General features: G+C 45.4%; 1 protein-coding gene across 2 annotated transcripts in view; it reads left to right on the forward strand.

The window, feature by feature from the left end:
- The window catches only part of INTS3 (integrator complex subunit 3), a 1,800,341-nt gene that overhangs the window by 94,216 nt on the left and 1,682,608 nt on the right, over positions 1-23,517 (forward strand). For both annotated transcript variants that reach the window (XM_069651244.1, XM_069651252.1), the window contains exons 4-5: positions 8,108-8,221; positions 8,722-8,806. In XM_069651244.1, the coding sequence (XP_069507345.1) occupies positions 8,108-8,221; positions 8,722-8,806 (199 nt within the window). The remainder of the gene's footprint in view (positions 1-8,107; positions 8,222-8,721; positions 8,807-23,517) is intronic.

Genomic DNA, 23,517 nt, shown 5'->3' on the forward strand with positions numbered 1-23,517 from the left:
CCCATCAGACATTTTCCAACCGGCAACATGGGCAGTGCCCCACACTTTTACCAGGCACTACTGTTTACACCAACAACCCGCTGAGGGTGTGCAGATGGGACGGGCAGTCCTTCAACGACTGTTCAAGTAAGGTGTAAGCCCTCCAGTTTACAAGGTTTTTTCTTTTCTCTACTTGAGTATGTATTCTTCTCGCATTAACGCAGACAATTTTAAAGTACCTAATCTGCGTTTGCCTGGTTTTCACCTCCTAACATTTATACCGCTACAACATCTATTTACAGCACGTGAATCCATGAAAGATCCAATGCTGGAGAAGGGGGTAGCTTCTTGCCTGTAACTCCATTTCTCCTGCGTTGGTATCTTTCATGGATTCACATGCCGTGAATATTCCCTGTTGTCAGTTTGTGTCCATGGTTGCGTTCCCTCCCAGGCCAAAAGGGAAAGCCTTGAGGGAGCGCAGACGGAAGTTGGAGAGAGGTCGGCTCTTAAAAGCTGTTACCCCGTCCAAAATGTAAATCTTTGGACGAGACGAGACCTTCGTCTCCCTATCATAAAAAACATAAACGCTCCTGTTCCCATTCACAAAGTGGGTCGCATCATTCCTCTTCTTCGAGGTATGGCAAAAAAAGGCGCCATAGATCGCCGTCCACTTCCTCAACCAGTTCACCCGAAAGGGTTGTTTGTCCAGCTCAAAGTAGTACCCCAGCCCAATGGGAGGAATTCAGAATGAGTATGATAAAGGTGTTTGAGAACGCGGCCTTGGCCCCCTCATAAACACTTAGAGGCGATACCCCAGACAAACCTGGGACGCACAGAAGCCAGGAGTCCTCGACCCCCGCTGTGGAAACTCCCCGAGAGCGATCTATTCCCTCGAGTCAAGAGAGCCTCTGTGACGCACAAAAAATTGTCGCCAAAAGAAAGCCATATGGCAAGCCCGAAAAGTGCATCATAGACACCCTCGGCGCCAAAATCGAGGGAAAACCGATCGACGCATCAAGTGTAGACATCCGCGACACCGTATACGTCAGTTACCTCATCGTTCTCGTCGAAAACCTCGTCATTTGTGTCGAAGCCATCTATGTCACCTTCGACAATTTCGACATTGGCAGCTCCCATTATGACCTCCATAGCGCCTGCCTCTTTTGAGAGGATTTACACTCCTCAACCTCGTTCAGAGTATTTTAAGACTCTTTCCTCAATTTGTGGATTTTGAACACTCATCTGACGAGGAAAGACCATTTGGTCTAGAGTATGGTACACCTTCTTCTCCAGAGGAACTTGTATCAGAAGAGTCTCCATTAAAGAATTTACAAGACTCCCTACATGAGGCAAGTGGCATTGACACTTCCCCGGACGTTGAATTCGGTAAAGCAGATCCAAGGGATCATGCTGAAAGTAATTATAGACTACTCATGACTAGAGTAATGGAATACATGGGATGATCCAAGCCCACACCTGTTTTGGAACAGGATGACTTAACGGTCGTACTCGATAAAGGACCCAAGAAGACCCTATTGTCCCATTTCATAGGGCTCTGCAGAGGAAGGTAACTTCCAACTGGGAAACACCTGAGGTTGTCCCAACAGTCAATAAGAGGCTAACTGCCAACTACAGAGCCTCATCTTCTGACCCTCTGTACCTTTCCAAACATCCGACACCAGAAAGCCTGGTAGTACAGGCAGCTACCTCTTCTTGCAAACAAAATGCCTATCGCACTATACTATAAGACAGGGATGATGAGAAATACGATGCCATGGCCAAGGTGTTGTTCTCGGTCGGTAGTATGGCGTTAAAGTCTGCTAATGCGACGTGCACGCTGGCGAGGTTTACCCACACCGTATTTCGATGATGGCTGACCACATCCCCAAAGGGGATGAACGAGACGGTTTCTTGAACATTGTCAAGGATCGGAAGGCCACTATGTGCAAATCCCTACAAGACCGGTCTGGACTCTGACCGCATCAGCAGAACCCGGGTGGCTAGTATGGTAATCTGCAGATTTGCTTGGTTGCGGAAGTCGTTCAGTCCAGACTTCTCAACATGCCCTTTGACGACACACATCTATTTGGGAATAAAGCTGATGCAAGTTTGGAGAAGCTGCAAACTTCCAAGGCAGCGGCCAAATCCCTTGGAGCTGCAATAAGGCAAACTCCAAACCGCCCCACAGGTGTGCCCTGGAGGGGTAGGTCCTTTTGCTATTCCGCATTCGGAAAAGGCATAGGACAGCCAGCTCAAAGGTGTCAGAGACGATTCCCCTGTGGTGGATTGGGTAGAGGTACTAAGACTGCAACAGCAGGGGCTGCTTTACCCTCAGCCTCTACGTCAGCCGCTCCAAAACCTCTGAGGTCTTACATCACAAAACCGCGGCACGAGGCAGGTTATCGCAGCATCTGATAGAATGGCAGGTTGTTACTTCAGATGCTTGGGCATTGGAAATAGTTGCCCAAGGTTACTGCCTTACTTTCCTGCTAAAACCTCAGTCATCCACCGGGGAACAAATCTTTGAAGGTTCTAGATCCACTCCTTATGCAGGAGATATTAACGCTGCTGGAGAAAGGTGCTATAGAACCGGTACTTGTAGCTGAGAGGAACAAGAGTTGGTACTACCCTTACTTTCTAATTCCAAAGGAGGACAGAGGAATGAGACCGATCTTGGACTTAATAGACTTGAGCAAGTTCCTCGGGAAGGACAAGTTCAAGATGGTTACCCTTTCTAAGATCCTTCAGGCCCTCCAGCTTCAGGGTTGATTGGTATCATTGGACCTACAGGATGCTTACTTTCATGTGCCGGTCCATCACAAGCACAGACAGTACCTGAGGTTCACCATTGGCAACTCTCACTCTCAGTTTCAGGTTCTGCCATTTGGGCTAATATCCTCCCAAGGGAGGGTCTTCACCAAGCTAATGGCGGTAGTGACAGCGAGTCTCAGGAGGGGGGGGGGGGGGGATTTACGTCTATCCCTACCTGGACGATTGGCTGATCAGTGCCAGTTCCCCAGAACAAGCCCTGGATCACTTCAGCTATACTTGCCACTCCCTCCACAGGCTGGGCTTCTACCTAAACTTCAGGAAGTCCCAAATGATACCATCACAAAAGCTCCAATTCATCGGAGTAGTCCTGGATGCTTATCTGGTAAAAGCCTTGCAACCAGAGGTGAGGGCGCAAGACATTCTGCAGATGGTGACAAAATCCCAGAATGCCCAATATCTTCTGGCCTTTGGTTTTCTGAGGTTGCTCGGTCTCATGGCATACTGCATTTTCCTGGTGCCAGAGGCTCGCCTGAGAATGAAATCTCTCCAGTGGGCTCTCAGGACTCTGATCACAATTCTCAGGAAGGATGTTGGATCTCCTACAAATCCCAGTCTCACTGGATCTTCAGTGGTGGGTCTGTCAGGAAAACATCTTGAACTGAGAATATTTTTGGCAACCATGGCTGCAGATGACAGTAGTGATGGACGCCTCACTCACTGGGTGGGGAGCCCATACCAACAATTTGACCATCAGCGGTCGTTGGTCGCCATTGGAGTCTAAACTACATATCAACCTTTTAGAGCTGAGGGCAATCGGACTAGCGCTGAATGCCTTTCTGACATCTGTACGAGGAAAGAATGTCCTGATAATGACGGACAACACAGTGGCCATGTACTACCTCAACAAGAGAGGTGGTGTAGGGTCACTACCACTGTGCAGAGGCAATGCAGTTCTGGCTTTGGGCTATACAAGAAGGAATCTCTGTTGGCAGTTTGTCTAGCTGGAGAGAAGAAAACGACGGTGGACGCCCTGAGCAGGCAGAGTACAGTCTCCCACGAGTGGCAACTAGCTCAGGAAGTCCTTCAAGAGATCTTCACCCTTTGAGGGACCCCTCAAAGGGATCTGTTCATGACCAGTGTGAACAGGAAGTGCGAACTGTACTGCTCAAGGGAATTTCCCCCCAAGAGGAGCTTTAGGACACACGTTCGTAGTGGACTGGGAATTTCCATTCCTGTACGCTTTTCATCCAGCCCCCGGGATTTCTCACGTAATGGGGAGGCTGAGGTGGTTCAGGAAATCCATGATCCTAATTGCCCTGGATATATATAAATATAGTTGACCCTTTCTCATGCAATACACTGATGGTGTTATCTTTTCTTGTATACTTAGCAAATCTGGTCCTCCAGATTGGAACAAAGGATATCTAGCAGCGCTATCCATCTTCAAGTGCACTGCAGAGGAAGATTCCTCTGGTAATCCAATTCTTAAAAGGATTAACTAATGTTTATCCTCCGACTCCTTTCTAAGTCCCACTGTGGGATGTCAATTTCGTTTTACACCATCTAATGGGTGCTTCTTTTGAGCCTCTTCATTCTTGTCCATTACGACTTCTCACCTTGAAAACAGTTTCCTTAGTGGCTATAACATCTGCCCGAAGGGTGAGTGAGCTACAGGCTTCATAAAATGAAATAATAATTTATTTATATTTCGCTCATACACAAGTGTTTCAGAGCTTGACCAGGCATAAGGAGGGGAACAGGGGAGAAAGAAAAAGACAAAAAACAATGATCTTACTAGGCCCAGTGACATTGAGTAAGTGCATGGAAGGGGGAGAGGTGGAAAGTGTGGAACAGAAAAAAAGTAAAATAAATAAAGGTGGAAGTGCAGCCGGCAAGTGCTAGGGTAAGCAGAAGGGGTATATCTGATAAGTGCAGCAGAGAAGTGGTTGGGGAACTGTATGGGTACAGATACAGACCCCAAGTGCAAGGGAAGGCCCAGAGGCCGTGCAGGAGGGTGGCAGGGTGAGCAGGTACCTGGGCCCAAAGGACTGAGGGAGGCCAGGTGCACAGTGACGAGAGAGAAAACAGATCAACAGGGGGAGAAGAGAAGCAAAGGCAGAAGCATAGAGGAAGGTCTTGAGGTGCTTCCGGAACCAGAGGTGGTTCTCCTCAAGTTTCAGGGTGGCAGGAAGGCTGTTCCAAAGGTATGCCCCAGCCGAAGACGGGGATCTCCCCCCAGCGCGTTTCTTTGAAAAACGACTGACCCTGGGGGAGTTAGAAGTAGAGGAGCAAAGGGCTCGGGAGGGGAGATATTTACGAAAGAATAGTTTAAGGTGTTGGAGAATACTTTATTCTGCAAGCCTCCTCCTACTGTTTTTCATAAAGACAGAGTGTTATTGCAAGTGAAGCCTAAATTTCTTCCTAAGGTTGTTTCTGAATTTCATATCACTCAGAAAATAACCTTACCATCCTTTTATCCTCCGCAACACCCGGGAAAAGAGGAAGAAAGGCTATAGAGGCTCGACCCTAAGCGTGCACTGAGTTTCTACATTACCAGATTGGCAAGACTTATTAGCCATCACTAAACAAACCATCTCTAGATGGATTATTTTAACAATTTCAGAGTGTTACAGACTGGCTTACAGACTGGCTGGTAAAGATCCCCCAGAAAATCTGAGGGCTCACTACACCAGGGGTATCGCAACTTCGTCTGCTTTGCAGAGGGGAGTTCCAATAAATGATATTTATGCAGCTGCCACATGGTGGTCTGTGCACACCTTTACAAAACACTACAGCCTGGATTCCTCTACTAGTCACAAGTCTGTTTTTGGAAAGGCAGTACTACACTCTGTGCATTCTTGATCACTTCAATTTTGCTCCCTCCTCCAAATAAGGTAACTGCTTTGGGAGAGTATCAAAGATAAGGAATACGTGGGAGGACACAATCCATTCGAAGAACAAGTTACTTACCTATGCTAGCGTTCTTTCGACTGGATGTTCCTCCCACTTATTCCTTATCGTCCCTCCCAGCCAACCCTGCAGTAAAACTTCCCTTGTGGTTACAGTCTGCGCTCTCTCAAAGGGAGTAACTGTCTATCTCAAGACAGTGCTTTGCTCTTCAAAACTGAACTGAGCAACGGGCGCTGCGCGCGCTACTTATACCAGTGATGTCAGGACGGAGACCTCCGAGGGACATCGACTTGCCCAGGCATCGATGCACAGCATCCTCTACTGGGGATTTTTTTTTTCTCTGTCAGCGAGCTGGATATTAGGAAATATCAAAGATGAGGAATACGTGGGAGGAACATCCAGTCGAAAGAATGTTACCATGGGTAAGTAACTTGTTAATCTCTACCGGTCTTCTTCACAAACCCGATCTCTGATGCTGAAAGGGTTCTGCATAACTTAGACGTCCGACGGGCTATGAAGTTGTACGTCGACAGGACTAGCGAACTCAGAAGCTCTTAACTGTTAGTTACATTTGGTGACCCAAAAGGGAAACCGGCCTCAAAAGCATCCATCTCCTGCTCGGTTGCTTCATGTGTTTCCGAGGCCTACAAGGTTCATGGCCTTAAACCACATAAAGTAATTCATGCACATCTGGTCCGGGGCAAAGCTGCTGCTGTTGCCTTCCAAAAGTATGTCCCTGCCAAGGCAGCTGCGTTGGCCTCCCCATCAGCCTTTTGCAAGCATTACTGTCTAGACCTGAGCTCCCGGGCTGATGCCCAATTCGGCCAGGCAGTTCGCAAGAATGTATTCCAATAAGGGAAATGCCCCTCCACCCATAATACCTATGGTCAGTGCTTGGGAATCTCACGCAAGTATGGAGGAAAGGGGACGGGACATAAGAGTATGACAAAGTTACTCACCGTAGTGACTACCTTACTCTTATTCCATAGTCCCCTTTCCTCCATACACCTGCCCATAGTCCCCTCTAATAAGTATCCCCTATTATTGCTTAAATGGTCTCAGACCTGGCGATAGAAAAGAACTGAAGGGCGATGCTCGGGGCGGAGCTCAGGAAGGTGGGGTTACGGTACGTGCTGTGGCGCTGCGTAAAAATAAAAGGACAAAAATGAAATGTTTGTTTTTTAACAAAAGTGCTCTGGTCCCGTCCAGAAGGACTGGATGTCCCACAAGTATGGAGGAAAGGGGACTATGGACTAGGAGTAAGGTAGTCACTACGGGAAGTAACATTGTCATTCTCCAGCATGGGTACCTTTCATGGATTCACGTGTGACCCTCTCTCCTACCCCTCTAGGCTCCCTCCTACCCATCTAGGGCTCTTCTTGGTTCCGACTGCCACATTATGGGAGCTTCCAAAGATGGTCACCAGGGGTGGAGCTAAGGAAGACTGATGTAATTGTCTGGAGCAGTATGACCCAAAGTGACAGCAATATGCTATATAAGTGACAGGCAGTTTTTAAAGCTTTAATACGGCAGAGGATTCCCGGCCTGAGAACAGGGAATATTCATGTGAATCCATGAAAGATACCCATGCTGGAGAACAGGAGTTACAGGTAAGTAACCCGTTCCTTTGGTCACACAGCATGGGTCAACATGTTTGTTTAAAAGTCTTTGGCAGATGGCTGAGGTTACATGATTTGAACCACTTTCTTATTTATGCAGGTGCTTAGAATTCTACAAAATTGTTGGAGGAAAGGGGATGGGATTTAGGAGAACGAGTGAAGTGTGCTCTTCATAGTGACTACGGTATTCTTGATGCATTACTTTTCCTACGCATGGCCTGCCCCCCAACTCCAGAGTTCATAATAAATTGTGCCATGTTTTAAGATTAGCTGTTTATGCCGGAACCCTGCGCAAAGCAGGTTCTTTACTGGATGTGCTAGCACAGGCACCTGGTGAAATTATTTTTAAAATAATTAGTGATACAGTATTTTCCAGTTCTATCCTCTTCCCGGTGGCAATATCCCTTGGTATTACAAAAAGGGCACTGCCCAGGTGCATTTATAGCCTAACCATCCCAGAAATCCACCCCTGCTAAGAGCACAGCTCAAATCGGCCTCCAGATGCCAGATTTGCTATTGCCCACCCCTTCCCAATGAGGAGCCAGGACACCTGCAGGCCAACTCTTAGGAATTAATGAAATACAGAAGCTATAAGTAGTGTTAATTTTGAAGGTCCTGCTGCTGTCTAGGCCCGCACTCACTCTTAATTTCAGTCGGTCTCTGCTCTTAAGTCCTGCGGCCATTGAAGTGGTGCTTTCCCATCGGCACTTTTGAGCATGATGGCAAAAACAAATTGTGTTCCTGAAGATCAGCTCCTAAGTTATGTATATTATTCTGTGTTTTTAAAATGTACACATTTTATGATGCATTCTCTGCTTTACTTTCAGGCATATCGAGACCTTGCCCTGATCACCAGAGATGGTATGAATATCATTTTAAACAAGATAAATCAGGTGCTGATGGAAAAATATTTGAAGCTTCAGGAGACTTGTCGCAATCAGGTGAGACCTGGGCTGTTAGCATGGAGCACACTTCTGGTTTTCTGTGACGTAGAATATGTATTCCTGCAGTGTGGCTAAAGGGTGAGAAATTTAGAATGGGAAAGGATTTCAGAGCAGGGTTATCATCTCTGCATGCATTACTTCTGGATGTTCTGACTTTGACTGTGTAATGAGACCGCTCTGAAGAACTGCTGCTGTATTCTGAATCTATTAAAGTACAGAACACGAAAACTGGATGGTGCCCAGCATGGAATTTTTTAGTGTAGCAAAATAAATATATGGTGATTGTACTGTGCGTGATATTTGGATTCTTCATCAGCTACGTTATGTCAATTTTTCTTTGATATTTGGATCATGTTCATAGTTGTGTTTCTTCTCATAAATAAAGATCTGGATCAACATATTCGCTCTGTTCTCTCATGCAACAGTATACATTCTCAGTTCAATTTCATTTTTTCATGTGTTTGCTTTGACCTCACAACTTTTTTTCCTCTTTGCAGTTGGTTTGGCTGGTGCGAGAGTTGGTCAAGAGTGGAGTTCTCGGGGCAGATGGAGTATGTATGACTTTTATGAAGCAGATTGCAGGTGAGATTGAGCTCTGTAAGAGCCAATATATATTGCAGGCTTGTCGTACGGACCATGGTCCTGGAAATGCCTGAAATGGCAAGTTGGCACAAATCTCATGATCTAAAAGAGTTCTTCAGGCTGTTCATACAAATGTGTTGGTTCTTAGTTGCCCTCAGTGAAATAAAATTGCCTGAAAGCGGATAGTTGACAAATCAAAGGGTTTCAAATGGATCGATTAGTACATTAATACTTCACCACTAAAACTCAGGAGATCCTGTCCTCTCTCCTCTTCCTCTCCCTCTCTTGCCCCCTCCCCACCTCTCCCTCTCCCCTTTCTTCCTCTTCTACTCCTTTCTCCCTTTTCTCCCCAACCACTCCTGATGTTTCTAGACAAGTCTGATCTATGAAAGTGTCGTCCAAGCAGGTGCTCCCCTGCTCCTCCAGAACCATCAAGGAACACATTGACATCCTCTCTCCAGCCTTGGCTGATTTCTGCAATCACTCTTTTGCCACTGGAACTTCCCCTCTCCCCTTAACCACCCCCTCCTGAAAAAGCCTTCTGCGGATCCTGTCTGGAAAAGTACCACCCGATCGCTATTACTCCTTTCCTGGGCAAATTCTTGGAAAAGCTACCCATCTGCCAGCTCACTCTCCACACTGAATCTGTTGGTTGTCTCCATGACCATCAGTCTGGCTTCAGAGCAGCCAGAGAGAACGGAAACTGCTCACTAATCTTACTTTTAGCCTTCCTTCTGTCCTCATCCTCCTTGATCTTTCCTCTGCTTTTGACCAGGTCAATCATGCCTTCCTGATCAATCGTCTCAGTGAGAACCTGGACATCACGGGTCAGGCCCTGGCTTGGTTGACCACTTCCTCCTGGACCGACCCTCTCAGGTCCAACTTGAGTCCCATCTCTCAACCACTTCTCTTTGGCCCACCTTTTCTCTACCTTTCAATCTTATGCGGATGACACGCTGCTCTCCTTCAGGCTCCCCTCGCTCATTCCTGACTGGATCTACGATTCAGGAGTGGAGCGCCTCCAACGATCTCTCCCTTAATGCCAGTAAGACTGAGAGCTGTCTCATTGGGACGCCTGCTCCCACTTTCCCTCTCACTCTGACCGCCCTCCTTTGGCCCTCTTCCTTCACTTTCCTGTGAGGCTAAAAACCTTGGTGTCCTTTTAAACTCTACCCTCTCCTGCCATCACGGACCTTGCCAAGAAGGCCCACTACGAGCTGCACCTCCCGAGGTATTCTTCCTTTTCTCACTTTTCCCCAGAGGCTCTCTCCAGATCCCTGGTTCTCTCTAGGTTGGCTACTGCAACAGCCTCTTTCTCAATCTGCTTTCCTCTACTCGTTGCCCTCTGCAACTAAACCCAGGACAGGACTGCAAGACTTGTCATTGGCCTTAAGCCCAGGGGAGATATCTCGCAAGCCCTGAAATCTCTCCACTGGCTCCCGGTGGCTTCAAGGATCAAGTTCAAGAGCATCTGCATCCAACTCTCTTCCTAAACACCTTCCTTCTCGACCCTCTTCGCTCAGCCACCTCCAACTGTCTGAGGGTCAGACAGACACTTCTCCAGGCAGAGAGTGTGGGTAGATCCCTCTCCTCTGCAGGTGCCTCCCTCTGGAATGGCCTCCCCGCCCCTCTCAAACTTGAGACGGACCACTTGAAATCCCAGAAGCAGCTCAAGACCTTCCTTTTCACTTCTGCTTTCTCTCTCTCCCCTGCTGACTGGCCTGCCTGCTGTGCTGACTGGTTGCCTGGCTACCATCAGAGTCTCACTGGTACCATGCTTCCCCACGAACAGTAGCCCCCTGCACTGCCTCCAGGCCTACCGTGTACTTGGGGACTGTATATGGAACCCTACAGTCCCCTGCTTCCTTGCACTTACCCAGAGACGCGCTGCCCTTACGCAGAGCAATGCTGCCTTGATTGCACGTCCCCATTCCCACTCCCTGGCACTCTCCCACACCTGCACTTTTGCGTATCGCACTTGCACAATCTGAATGACGCAAGGCCTAGTAAGATTGCTTGTTTTGTCCTCCCTCTATCTTCCCTTCCTTGTCTTGTCATGACTAGAAACAATTGTGTACGAGGCGTGTTATAAATGACTTATCATATATAGTGCACCAATGCTCACATTTTGTTTCTTGGTGCAATACATCCAATTGCTGAGTGAAACAGAACTTTTTCAAAGATATAAATGCCTCAAGGGAATTTGTAGCCCGCATTCTTGGCGATAAAGCATTTAGGGCACGCCTATGTCCATCCCCTTTCATACATCTTGCACTTGTCTTCCCTCATGCATTCTCCAGTCCAAAGCGTCAGCCCTTTCCCCCTTTGGGACTAGAGCATTGCGCAGCAGCTGCGCTTTGCGTTTACATGATTTATTTTTTTCTTTCTGTTCCTTTGAACCCCAAAACAGGGCTTTGTTGCTGTATTGTTTGGAACATGATGCTTTCCTGTTTAGACCTGCATAGCTGATGTCTTGAGTGCCTCACACAGATCATCACTGCAGTTTCTCTGCTGTGTGCAACACACCGGTTTAGGATTGCTTTCACGTTGCAAAGTTCTTTAACCAGATTCCGCTGTCAGACTTCATGCATTTTGTTCTTCGCATGTCGCTGGGAGATGCATGAAGAATTCTTGGATATGTGAGTACCACAAAGTAGCACACTACTTGGTAGGATACTGAACACAAGGCCCAATGTGTCTCTTGATGCTACTTGGTCTTTCTCTGGTGGACCTCAAAGGGTTTATATACGAACTCCCTGACTCGACCAAGTCTTCCTCTTATTCAGTTCCACCAAATAAAAGAAATTCCCCAGCAGACGTATGTAGGGTGCCTGCCCGGGTTGCAGTGGTGCAGATGGCACTGTGCAGCATACCTACTGTCCAGCCTGGAGCTCGAGAAGCTCGGCTTCACATAAGAAGAGATGTCGGTATCTGCCGGAAAGAACCAAAACCCATGCACCGCCGCAGAGAAGCGGGAACTGCGTCACAGCCTACCCTGAGGAACACCCCATTGTGAGACAGGTACGCGGTATGCCATGGGAACCCGGGAGGTGGGCAGATGGGCCAGGGAAGCCTCAAGCCAGGGACCAGACAAGAATACACCAAGCAGGGCGAGGATAGACCAAGAGGGGCTGATCTGCCATTCTGCGCAAGACTGGGAAGGAGGTTGTATACCCCAAGCCGGGGTGAGAGAAGGGAAGGCCCAGGAGGGGGCCGAACTGCCATACCCTCGGAAAGAGAATGGGAGCTTAGATACCCCAAGCTGGGATATGATATGATATAAGGCATTTATAACCCGCCTATACACAAGTGTTTCAAGGTGCAACGAGGGAAGGGGAACGGAGGGAAGATAGACAACGATCCTACTAGGCCAGGTGTCCTTCAGATCGCGCAAGTGCATGGGAAGGGGAGGAAGTGAGAAAGTGCGGGTGGCTAGGGGGAGGGGACAGTGCAGTACATGGGGATAATAGAATAAATAACAATAAGTAAAAGTACGGCCAGCAGGTGGTAAGTGCAAGGGCTAGTGCAGACATGTGTCAAGTGTTGGTAGTGAGACTGTAGGGATACAGAAACAGTCCCCAAGTGCAGGGGTTGCCAGGAAGGCAGTGCAGGTGTGCGACTGGCGGGGAAGGGAACCTGGGCTCGAGATCAGAAGGTGGCCAGGTAATCAGTGCAGTTTCAGCAGGAGAGGTGAAGAAAAAGCAGAAGCAAAGAGAGAGGTTTCGAGGTGCTTCCGGAACCAGAGATGATTCTCCTCAAGTTTCAGGGAGGCTGTTTCAGAGAGGGAGGCCCCAGCTGAAGGAGGAGAGAAAGAAAGTACCCCATGCAAGGGTGAGCACAAACAAACCATAAGAGGCTGAGAGCCCAAAAAGCCAGGGGGAGGCTACTAGTGATTACTGTTCTCCAAGTCCATAGTGTCTCTTCCTTCATTTAGTCTTCCCACCTTCGCCCACTCCAAAGAACCAATGTTTGTGATACCGTTAAATAGTGGTGGTAGGGGCTATGAGCGTTCGCAAGGGAGGACCCATTCAAGGGGCGTGCTTGCACCCTGGAGTAGTAGTAGTAGTACACATGTATTGAGCGCAGACTTATTTCAAGGCAGTGTTTTTATTATGATTAAATGCTGCTGCGCCTCAAGCTGCTGTCCTGTATTATTCCCAGGCATGACATTCCATAAGAAGGGGATGGGGGTTCTATGGATTAGTAGTGTAGTGGTTATTACTAGATCGCATCAGACAGATTGACAGACACATCTGTGGCCACCCTTTTGGAGGTTAGTTTGTACCTAGTGATATTTGGACATAGGAATCCAGACCAACAGGAAACACAAGGGGGGAAAACTGGGAAGGTGGAACCCAGACTGGAAGGACAAATAGAAGGGAAGTGCAGGGCAGCAGGTAGGAGAAGTAACCAGACTGAGTAGAGGGTCCAGGAGGAAACGAGACCAAGAGGAAGTCGGGCAAGAATACAGAGGAAGGACAGCAGAGAGCAGTCAACGAAGTCCGAAGTGTTAGGATGCACCAGTGCTCTTTCCTGAGCTGCTTTTATGCATCCTGAGACTGGGAGTGAGGCCAGAGACGCAGGAAGGGTTCATGCAGCCTGGGAGCTGATCACACGCGCATGCATATCACAGCATTGATGGCGCCGCTCAGAGCAGCCCGAGTGCAGACAGCGTCTTGCCCATCCACGAGAGACGGCCGCCCTCCCTGCCACTGTGGGTAAAGTCGCCAGGTTGGACAGCGACCCTCCGGTAAGGATAGGGGCATGGGCAGGTAGGGAGCGTGGCACGTAACACGCCTAGACGTCCTTGCTATCTCTGAAACATTGATTTATCCATTCACTCTACTCGTCTGACTGCCAGAGGTGGCGGTGTCTGACACCTACTCTCTTCACACCTCAATGCTTCACAAATCTCCAATGTCACATCCTCGCCTTCCTCTTTTGAATTCGCCACCTGTACTATTGCGCCGCCTCTCTGTTCATATAATCTCCATCTAATGCCTTTCTGGTCCCACTTGGACCATTCTTAAATTAACTTGGACAACTCCTTGATTCTCTTTCCACTAAACATCACCTCATTCTCTTAGGTGACTTTAACCTTCCCTCTACAACCACTGCTCAGAAATCGGAACTTCATTGTTTTCTTAATGACCTGGCACTCCACTCTATCCATAACCTACCTACCCATACAGGCGGCAACTCTTTGGATCTCCTATTAATCTCCACCTCTCTCTCAGCCACTACTGTCACACCATCCCCATCTGATCACTCCATTGTTTCCACCACCATCTCCTTTCCTCCCTCTCCTCACCAATTACTAAAAGGAAATGTAAACCTTCTGCCATTCCTCCCTTTCTCTCAGACCTACAGTTTTCACTCCATCACATCTAATGCCTCTTGCACAAACCTGCTTTCTCCAGCTTCCAATCACTATTATTCAGTCATGGTGTGCTGCAAATGACCTCTGCCTCAACGCCAGTAAGACTGAGATCGTTCGCATTGGGACCCCTGCTCTCACTGTCCCACTTTCACTCTGGCCAGCCTCCCATTGCCCTGCGCCCGCACCCACATATTAGGCTATAAACCTTGAGGTCATCTTTGACTCCACTCTCTCCTTCTCTCACATTTCGGACAGCTCTAACAAGTCTATCAGCTACACCTCGTCAGTGGTACGCAACCTTTCCTCACTTTCCCCCAGCGGCTCACTGTCTCCAGAGCCCTGGTGTTCTCTAGGCTGGACTACTGCAACAGCCTTTTCCTCAACCTTCCTGCCTCTGCTCTGCACCCTCTGCAACTCATCCAGAACAGAACTGCGATGCAAGCCTTATCATTGGCCTCAAGCCCAGGGACCGCATCTCTCCGGCGCTGAAATCCCTTCATTGCATGGCTGCAAGGATCAAGTTCAAGATCCTCTGCATTGTCCACAAGCCTTTCTGGGCACAGAGACCTGCCTACCTGGAACGTTGCCTACCTAAATACTGTCCCTCACGAGCCTTCCGTTCATCTACCTCCAACCTTCTGCAAGCGAGCCGGTTCTCCAAGCAGAGATTTTGTGGGAGATTCTTATCCCCAGCTGGTCCCTCCCTCTGGAATAGCTTGCCTTTGCCTTTAGCCTGATCTTTTTAAGTTTAGAAAACTCAAGACCTTCCTCTTCTCATCTTCCTTCTCCCTCCCTCCGACTTGCTAACGCAGCTCTCTGCTCTTTCCCTCTCTCCCTCTTACAGCTTGCTGAGTTGCCGCCTGGTGTACCCCAGAGTCTTACAGGTCCTGGGTGTCCCCGCCAGTCCTCTCACACTTACCTCAGGGCACTGCACCCCACCCCCACCCCCACCCTCACTGCACTTGAGAAACAACCCATGAGTGGCTCTCTCTGCACTTAACCCAGTCTCTACCATCTGGGTGCACTTGGACTCCAACCCCTCCCTGGACCATCTGTGCACTTGCACAATCCGAATGCACCATGCCTGAAGATAGTCTGTCTGTTTCTCCCCTGTCCCGCCCCTTAATTGCACTTGGTAAAACTGCAGAATTGCCATCAGGCATATTTGCTGTGTCTCAACTGTTAAATGTATTATATGCACTTACTCTGCCTGTGTAGATTATTAACGTCTCAGAATTTCAAGGGCACTGAGCAACTGTTGTTTTACTATTTGTTTCCCACCCTTCTTGAGCGCTTTGAAACACTTGCCGGTGTATAGGCGCTATATAAATAAACTATACCATACTATGACTTTCTCCTCTCACTTCCCACTGCTAACTTTCACCCTTAAGTCTCAGCATCCTCAACCATGAGTCACCCCATTCATATGCTCTCTCCGCACAGGCATGCATCGTCTGCTGCACAAATGGAGGCGTTCCCACTCTCTTGAGGACCTGAAACTTTACCTCTCTGCCCTGAACCCTCCTTTCACTTGCTCCCTTGATAGAGCAAAAACTGATTTCTACTGCACCCACATTGATGTTCACACCAACCATCCTCGTTGGCTATAGGGCACACGAAACTCTCTCCTCCTAAGCCTATGACTATCAACTCCACTTTCACTGCTGATGACCTTGCTGAATACTTTTCTGCAAGGATTTCCAAAATGTAGGGACTCTCTCCTGACATTTGTCACACTCCCTCCCCCTACATTTTACAGTCTGCCTACTCTACCATCATCCTCTGCCTCCATCTCCCACTTTAGTCACACTAATACTGAATAAGTATTCGCTCTACTGATCAGTTCAAGGCTGAACCCTCTTGTGCCCCCTCAGACCCTCTTGCTCCTCAGCTAGTCAAGCCTTTTGCCCCTTTAGTTACCTCTCATCTTGCCGAACTGTTATACCTGTCCCTGATTTCCCTCTATTTTCAAAACGGATACAGTCATCCATCTCGAATCTACAGCCTGAGGCTCTCCTTCCGCATTACTCAAGTTATTGAAAGGGTTGTGTTCAACCGTCTTACACATTTCTTAGCCACCCACAAACTTCCTCACCCCCTACAAGCAGGTTTCTGCTCCTGTCACACCACAGAAACTGCTCTCATGAAAAACGACACCCAATTCATCATCTTTTCCTGAACTTTCCTGTCTTTATCAAAATTTCAAACTGTCCCTGCCATTAAATATTAGATGTCTTTGCACTCTCCGATGTTGAACTCTACCAAAACAGAGATGCTCCTCTTCCGTGCCAAATACTCTCTCTCATATCTCTTCCCCCGTCTATCCATTTCCCACCTGACACTCTCCCCTACTCTTCAGCTAGAAACCTCGGTGTCATCTATGATACTTCTTACACCTTCTCTACTTTCATCTCCAAAACTCTCAACAGCAGCTCACCTCAACCTCCTAAATATTAGGAAAATCAGGTACCTCCTTCTTTTCAACACCACCAAGCATCTCTTACCACTCTTGTATTCTCTAAACTGGACTGCATACTCTTTGGCTTCCCCAACTATGCGGTCTGCCCTCTCGACAAGATAATTAACTTTGCTACTGCTACCAGTACGCTCTTTGAACTCCCTCACTTCACACCTACTTCCTCATACCATTAACAGTGCAAACTAGAGCCAGATTTAAATGTCTGCTCCTGGTTCACAAATGTTTCGACGGAAAGGCACCAGTTTATCCAACTCTACAAGCCCTTTCGTTATCTCCACATCATTGTGGCACCTCGCCCTACCTCTGCTTCCTCTCACTTCTGCTCTTTCTCTCTTCATGCTCCACTTTCATGGAGTTCTCTTCCCCTGGACATCAGAGTACCAGCCCAAAACGATTTGTTTGAAACCAAACTAAATGCCTACCTCCTCGCCTCAGTTACTTATTAACCTACCTCTCATCTGCCTCCTAGGTAACATTTTTCCCTCACCGCTACCCTGTCCCTCACTTTCTACTGCTTCAAATCTAGCATGGTCAGATCCCTAACGCAGCTGGCCATACCACCTACCTGCACTTAAAGATTTCTATTGTTGACTGTAGTCCATTTACACACCCCACCCCAACTCCCCCTTTACGCCCCTGAACAACTTGGGCAGATTGTTACTCTAACACACCGTGTTGGAAGAAGCTCACTACTTCCTGTCCATTCTGATTTCTTATCTATTGTACGTTCTTTTGTGATCAAAAGAGCATTGTTTCTCCCTGTATACATAGTTTTCATTGCTAATTGGTGAATGGCTGTGTACATATAAAACATGTATTTAGCAGAAGGCTTATACCTAGGAACATTATAATGCAGAGAATCCTTTCCTCAGCAAATGGTTTACACTACTAAGAGGGAGAAAATGTATTGTGGTTAAGTTTGACTGTAGAACTAGTAGATAGGAGGGTTCTACGTTATTACTAGGAAATTGCTTTGTGGTATTGTACTTCGTTGTAATTGCTCCCTTTTTCTTTTTTGAAGGGGGGGCGCTACTCACCTTCACTGCCATCCCATTTCCTTCATATACCCGAATCCTAAATTCCCTCTGCAAAATGTTTCACCCACGAATTACAACGAAGTAAAGTACTTCAAAGAAATGTACTTGGTTAAAACCACGGGATACTGATTGGAGGTCTATTCTTGACTTAGCAATTTGATTTATAGGAAGCTAGTGACTTGTGCACAGGTTTGGTTACTTGCCTTATCTGCTAAAATGATTTAAAGACGATAGCCACGAGTATTAAGAGCTTTGTGAAAAACTGGACATTTACCTGCTCAGCATTGTAGACATCAAACTCCTTTTTTGGTCCTTCAATTTTGTCAAAAATGTATGTTCCCATAAATCCAAATGTTTGTTTGGTATGACCCCTGCCATGTACAATGCATCTCCTTACATGTGGACAAAACCTTGCACCAACCAGATATAACTTAATGTGGTGCCTTTATGCCTTGCCCTAATAGGATTTCTGACTTGGCCGCAATGAAACATTTTGCTTCAGGCATGCTCCGTAATTCTATGTTATTATTGCTAAAACGGCTGAAAACATGTACTTTGTTCTTCACACTGGGAGCATGTTTATATGCTTCACAGTGCCAACAACAGTTGGGAGGTTAATAATCTGTTTAATTTGACTACTTCAAGACATCTGTGGCCTGGCAAGCAACTATAATTTGGTTTGACATATTAGATGATGATGTACGTCCTCCACACATCACCACTGATGCATGTCTCTGAAACGCGTGCAAATCTTTATATTTCATCTCAAATGTGGTCTTTTTAGCTTGTTTTCATACATTATTGGTTTTGTATTATTTAAAAAATGGCTGTTGTGTAGCTGCTAGGCTATTCTAGCAAGTTCAGTGGGATAGTGGACTACTTTTTTTAAAATGTAATCTAAAACAATGTATTTACAAATTCTTTGAAGCTAAAACCTTTACTCTTTTTAAAATACACAGTTCCTGTTTTTCTTTACTTGTTTATTAAAACATGTGAGAAGCTTTTAAGTATGAAAATGCTCCCTTGTTCATCTCGCCTGTCAAGTGTGGCAGGCAAATTGGCAATATTGCTGTGCATTCCAAACAACTTTTGCTTTTCAGACAATGGCATTATAGACAAATGCAGACATTTTAGCAAGATGCAACACACTACTCGAGCAAGGTAAACACTCCTTCAAATGGAATCGTATCTCCTAATGCAGATCTAAATCTTCTGAAACCTCCATGTTGCACTAGTTTCAGCGTACTTCCAAATGATGCCTTTTACTAGCCTCTTCCTTCTCTGACTCCGTTACTGTATAGGGACCTCTGGAAATGGCTTTTAATTATCCAGCAAGCTTCCTTTGGCATTTTCTGCCTACCGTTCAACCTCTTTGAACCCTCAAGCTGGCAAGATTGCCATCTAGTCACTCACTTTTGATAGAATTCCCTTGCAAGCTGAGACACTTAACATTATCAGATTACGCCCAAGAAGCCTCTGGATAAGCAAGAGATCACCTCTCTTGCATGAATGAGCTTGTACAGCAGAGGTTTGCAGAAAGGTGTTTGGAGGTGGCGGGGTGGTTGGGGGTTTCAAGGCCATTACTCAGTTGGTGTGTAGTATGGTACTGTAGCTCAAATCATGGCATGACAGGGTCTGCTTAATTCGAATGCAAATGCTTTGAACTTGAGAGGAAAAGAAATCTTGATTGTCATGACCCCAGTATGCTCTAGTTTGTTCACGGAAAACGATACTCAAGATAAGGTTAGGGGGTTGTTAAAGGTTCATGGGATTTATTGTTGAATGCCCTTGTGTTAAAACCGGGTATCCAGAGGTGTATGTGTCGCCATTTTGATTTTTAACATCGCAATTAGTTTTAAAATCTCACATTGATACATTTGGACAATGTGCCTTGGCTTACTTGTAAGTTAGCTAATTGCTTTACATTTACAGTGGATTCTACACATTTTTAATGAAGACTAACCTAATCTTTATGAAGAATTATATTTGGAATTTGATTGTCTGGCCAAGCCCATACTATCTGCTGCAGTTGAAATATGGCCTTGGACCCTGACATAGACCGTTCAACACAATGGCACTAGTAGTAAACATGAAATCATGATGTTCAAAGAGGGTTTCGATGGCTTGTCGTAGCAGCTTATCGGAGGTATGACAGGATTTACATCCCAGGAGGATAGAATTTTCCTGTTGCACGCACAGATGTAACCATTATTCCTGTGCAGATTTTATCTTGGCTAGTTGAGATTCATTTCAACACGGTTCTTGTGATTGTTGGCATGTTTCAGTCCGACAATTCCGCTTTGACTACTTTTTTTCAAAAGTCTATTCTCCTTCAGCCTAGAGATGGACAATGCATTGAAAATTATCTTTGGCCAAGGGAACTGTTCCAGAAAATATGGATAGGGGTGAAGCGCTTCATTATGGCGAATTACTTCATTTTGGTGAATGACAGATTGACAAGCTTGTGTTTAAGATCTACTAGAAAGATGAGGAAAATGTTATAAGGAAAACCTATGAAATGGTTTCATTGAAGCCCAGAAGCAGAAAAGAGGGAGTACTTTGAAAGGATAAGAACTTAATTTAAGACGTATTTTCAATGTAATCACGATTGTAAACATTATCAGGATCTCATGTGGATCATATAAGAAAGGTAAAGAAGAGTAAAGTATGAATAACATTAAAGAAATTCATGATGGGGCTGGGGGAAGATATAGTTTTGAACAGCCTTCTGTGAATATTGGCAGATGGTGTATAAGTCTGAATCTGTGGATCTGAGCGTTTGGACCTCTTTCTGGATAGAATGACTTAGTTTCGGAAAGTTACCAAAAGACGTCTAGTTACTACTACACGTGAATTTTTGTGGAAATAAACCCCTATACTGGGAGTGTGCACACCTTGTATATATTGGATATGAAGTACAAAGTAATTTGGGAAGGGCTGCAGCCGTGTGGTAAGTTAGGTGATCTTCCTCTATCACCTATGATGCATGCATAAACTAGGAGGTACTGACCTCACTGACTGCGCTCAAAACAAACTTCTTAAGACATTGTTTGACCGTGCTGGTAATTAATAGATGTTTGTTTTATTCAGTGATTAGAAAAGAAAAAAAATCATAAGGAAACACAAATGGGTATAATCCTTTTTTGTAATCAAACATATATATCGTTAAATACACTTAAGGTTTTGGTACCACATATAATTCAATCATGAAACAAAGGAGTAGTTCCAATCACATCCGTATACAACAGTATTAGTTCATACTTCGTATAATTTGTGAATAAGTCATTATTTCTAGCAACGACACGCCAACACGTGTTTCAACCTTACATGGTCCCCCTCGGGGCGTAAAAAACTTAATGAAACCTACAATTGCACTTAGAATTGTGTATGTGCTACTTTTTGTCAGGTCCTGTATCGGAAGAGGAGGGGAACAAACACAAAGGGGACAAAAAACAAAGTCAAATGGATAAGGTCTTTGGAATCAATGTATCAGAACTATAGGTTCACATTATAGAAAGGCATGCTTCTTTAACAAAATTAAACTGCACAGTGATGTACACCGTAGAAAATACCTTGGCAACTCTTGCTACTTCTAAATCAAATAATTGGATTGAGTTATTCACATCTACTAAGGTTGGTAAGTTTTTCACTTCAGAGCACAACAACATTTTGTTTTCTGCAAGGGTAAAAGAAACAATTACCTCTAATTTGGTAATTAGAAAATGTAGTGTTGCTGGTATTGGAGTGTGATATTGGTCTGGAATGCTTACACACCCACTAGATTTTTCCTTTTCCTGGGTAGGCTATGGACTGTCGTTTGTGAGCTGCAGTGGAGTAAACGCAACATATTTGGAAAACGTGTGTGTGGTTGCTATAGTGAGATAAAATCTATCATATGGAATTTACAATGCCAATCGTAATCTGTTGCTGCCCTTAAAGTTTCTTAATATTGAGTTACCTGTAACAGGCTGACCGATCTATTCAAAATGAAGCCAAAGCCATTAATATTCAACATGTTGTACGAGTTTCCTCATGTTAGTTTTGCCGAATTCGAGAATATAGAAAATAGAAAGGAAGGTGGGATGAATCCCAGTACTGATCGTGTGCACATGTATTTAGCCCGCGCTATGTATAGGCATTGTTGAAAGATTTAGAGAGAACTGCGATCGATTCTGTATAAAAACTGAAGCTTACCAGCAAGGTCCTGGAAGTTAAACGCACAATGGCAAACGCGGATGCATTGGCTGAGTAAGCCGGTTACCATGTCAACCATAGTTGACTTCTGGTCAGGTGATGCGTCACGGATTGCTAAGCAACCAATAGCGTTGGTGGAAATGGCGAACGGGTAGAAATCAAGTTGGATTAATGCTGCAAAGGTTAAACAAGGTATATTCCTAATTTGAAATCAATGTTCCTGAAATAGTATAGAACTTTTGTCATCATTATAATTTAGGACGTGAGACTTGTCTGGTCGCGCGTCACCTGCTCTTGGTTACCATGGTGATTAAAGAATGTGTGCTATGTCGCCACATGCAGTATATACATTTGATCGGAATGCATTAGAACGTTTTAAAAAACTTGCATATTTTACAGATATTTAATAGTGACTAAGAATAACTGAAAAGTTATCGGCATACCCTTGCCCAAAAAACAAAAGTGTTGTCTCTGGGTGAGGACCACAAAACTTAGATCCGAAGATACAATGTTTTTATGTATATACCAAAAACAGATCTATGTCATTGTTTAATAAGATTGCTGAGCACTGGTGTCACCATATAAGATATATACATATCATGGGAATGCGTTGAAATGTTTTGATAAAGCTAATTCAGTGCAGTATACATATTTGGCATATATTTTAGAAAAGTGACTTGAATATAACTGAAGGTAATGGGCATTCTCTTACCCAAAAACAGAGATGTTGTCTCTGGGTGAAAACATGGAAACTTGGATTCTAAGATGATATATACAAGAAGCAAATCTGTGTCATTGTTTATATAGGGAGTCACATCTAGTTACTTCAAGGTTCACATACACATCTTTCAGTGGCAAAGTTGGGGGCATTTTGTTAGACTGGCCCCATTAAAGAAGTAACATTAGGTTATTCAAGCATTCAATATAGGGGTAAATGCAATGTGATTATAAAAGTACATTGAGCTCATGTTCCTGGTTCAGTCCAAGGGAAAGACAACGCAATTTGCATATCATTCTTGCTTCTTGTTGACGTAGCATCAACTCCCTGTCACCACCTCTCGGATGTGGTTTAATTTGTTGAAGTCCAGTGAATCTAATGTCTTTGGAGTTGTCCATTTGATGATGCTTCTGCCAATGGGAGGCAAGTGGTAGTCTGATATCTTGACTGCGGAGGTGATTAAAGTGTTCACGAATTCGCACTTCACGAATGGTGCTCCCAATGTATAATTTCTTACATACGCACTGTATACCGTATATAACAACTTTAGAGCGACAGTTAATAAAGTCTTTGATTTTAACTTGTAACCCTCCATGATATTTGAATATCTTTGTAGGTGCTAAAGCGTATTGGCAGAAATTGCATGAACCACCTTTATGGAAACCTGGATTTGTGCTTGAAGATAGCCAGTTATCCTGTCTGATTGGCTCAGATTTGAGAGAAGAGGGACTGGGGAGATTTCTCAGAGTGGTAGCTTTGAATTGTATTGGAAATTATATTGATTTGTAAATCCCAAAACATGATTTCGTCTGCATCCATGTGTCCCATGAATTTAATTTCAAAGGTATTATTCAAATAAATCATGAATGCCTCAAAATCTTCTCTGCTGCCTTCCCAGATAGC

This window comes from Ambystoma mexicanum, chromosome 1p (assembly GCF_040938575.1).
Source record: "Ambystoma mexicanum isolate Mex_15411 chromosome 1p, UKY_AmexF1_1, whole genome shotgun sequence".
NCBI lineage: Eukaryota > Metazoa > Chordata > Amphibia > Caudata > Ambystomatidae > Ambystoma > Ambystoma mexicanum.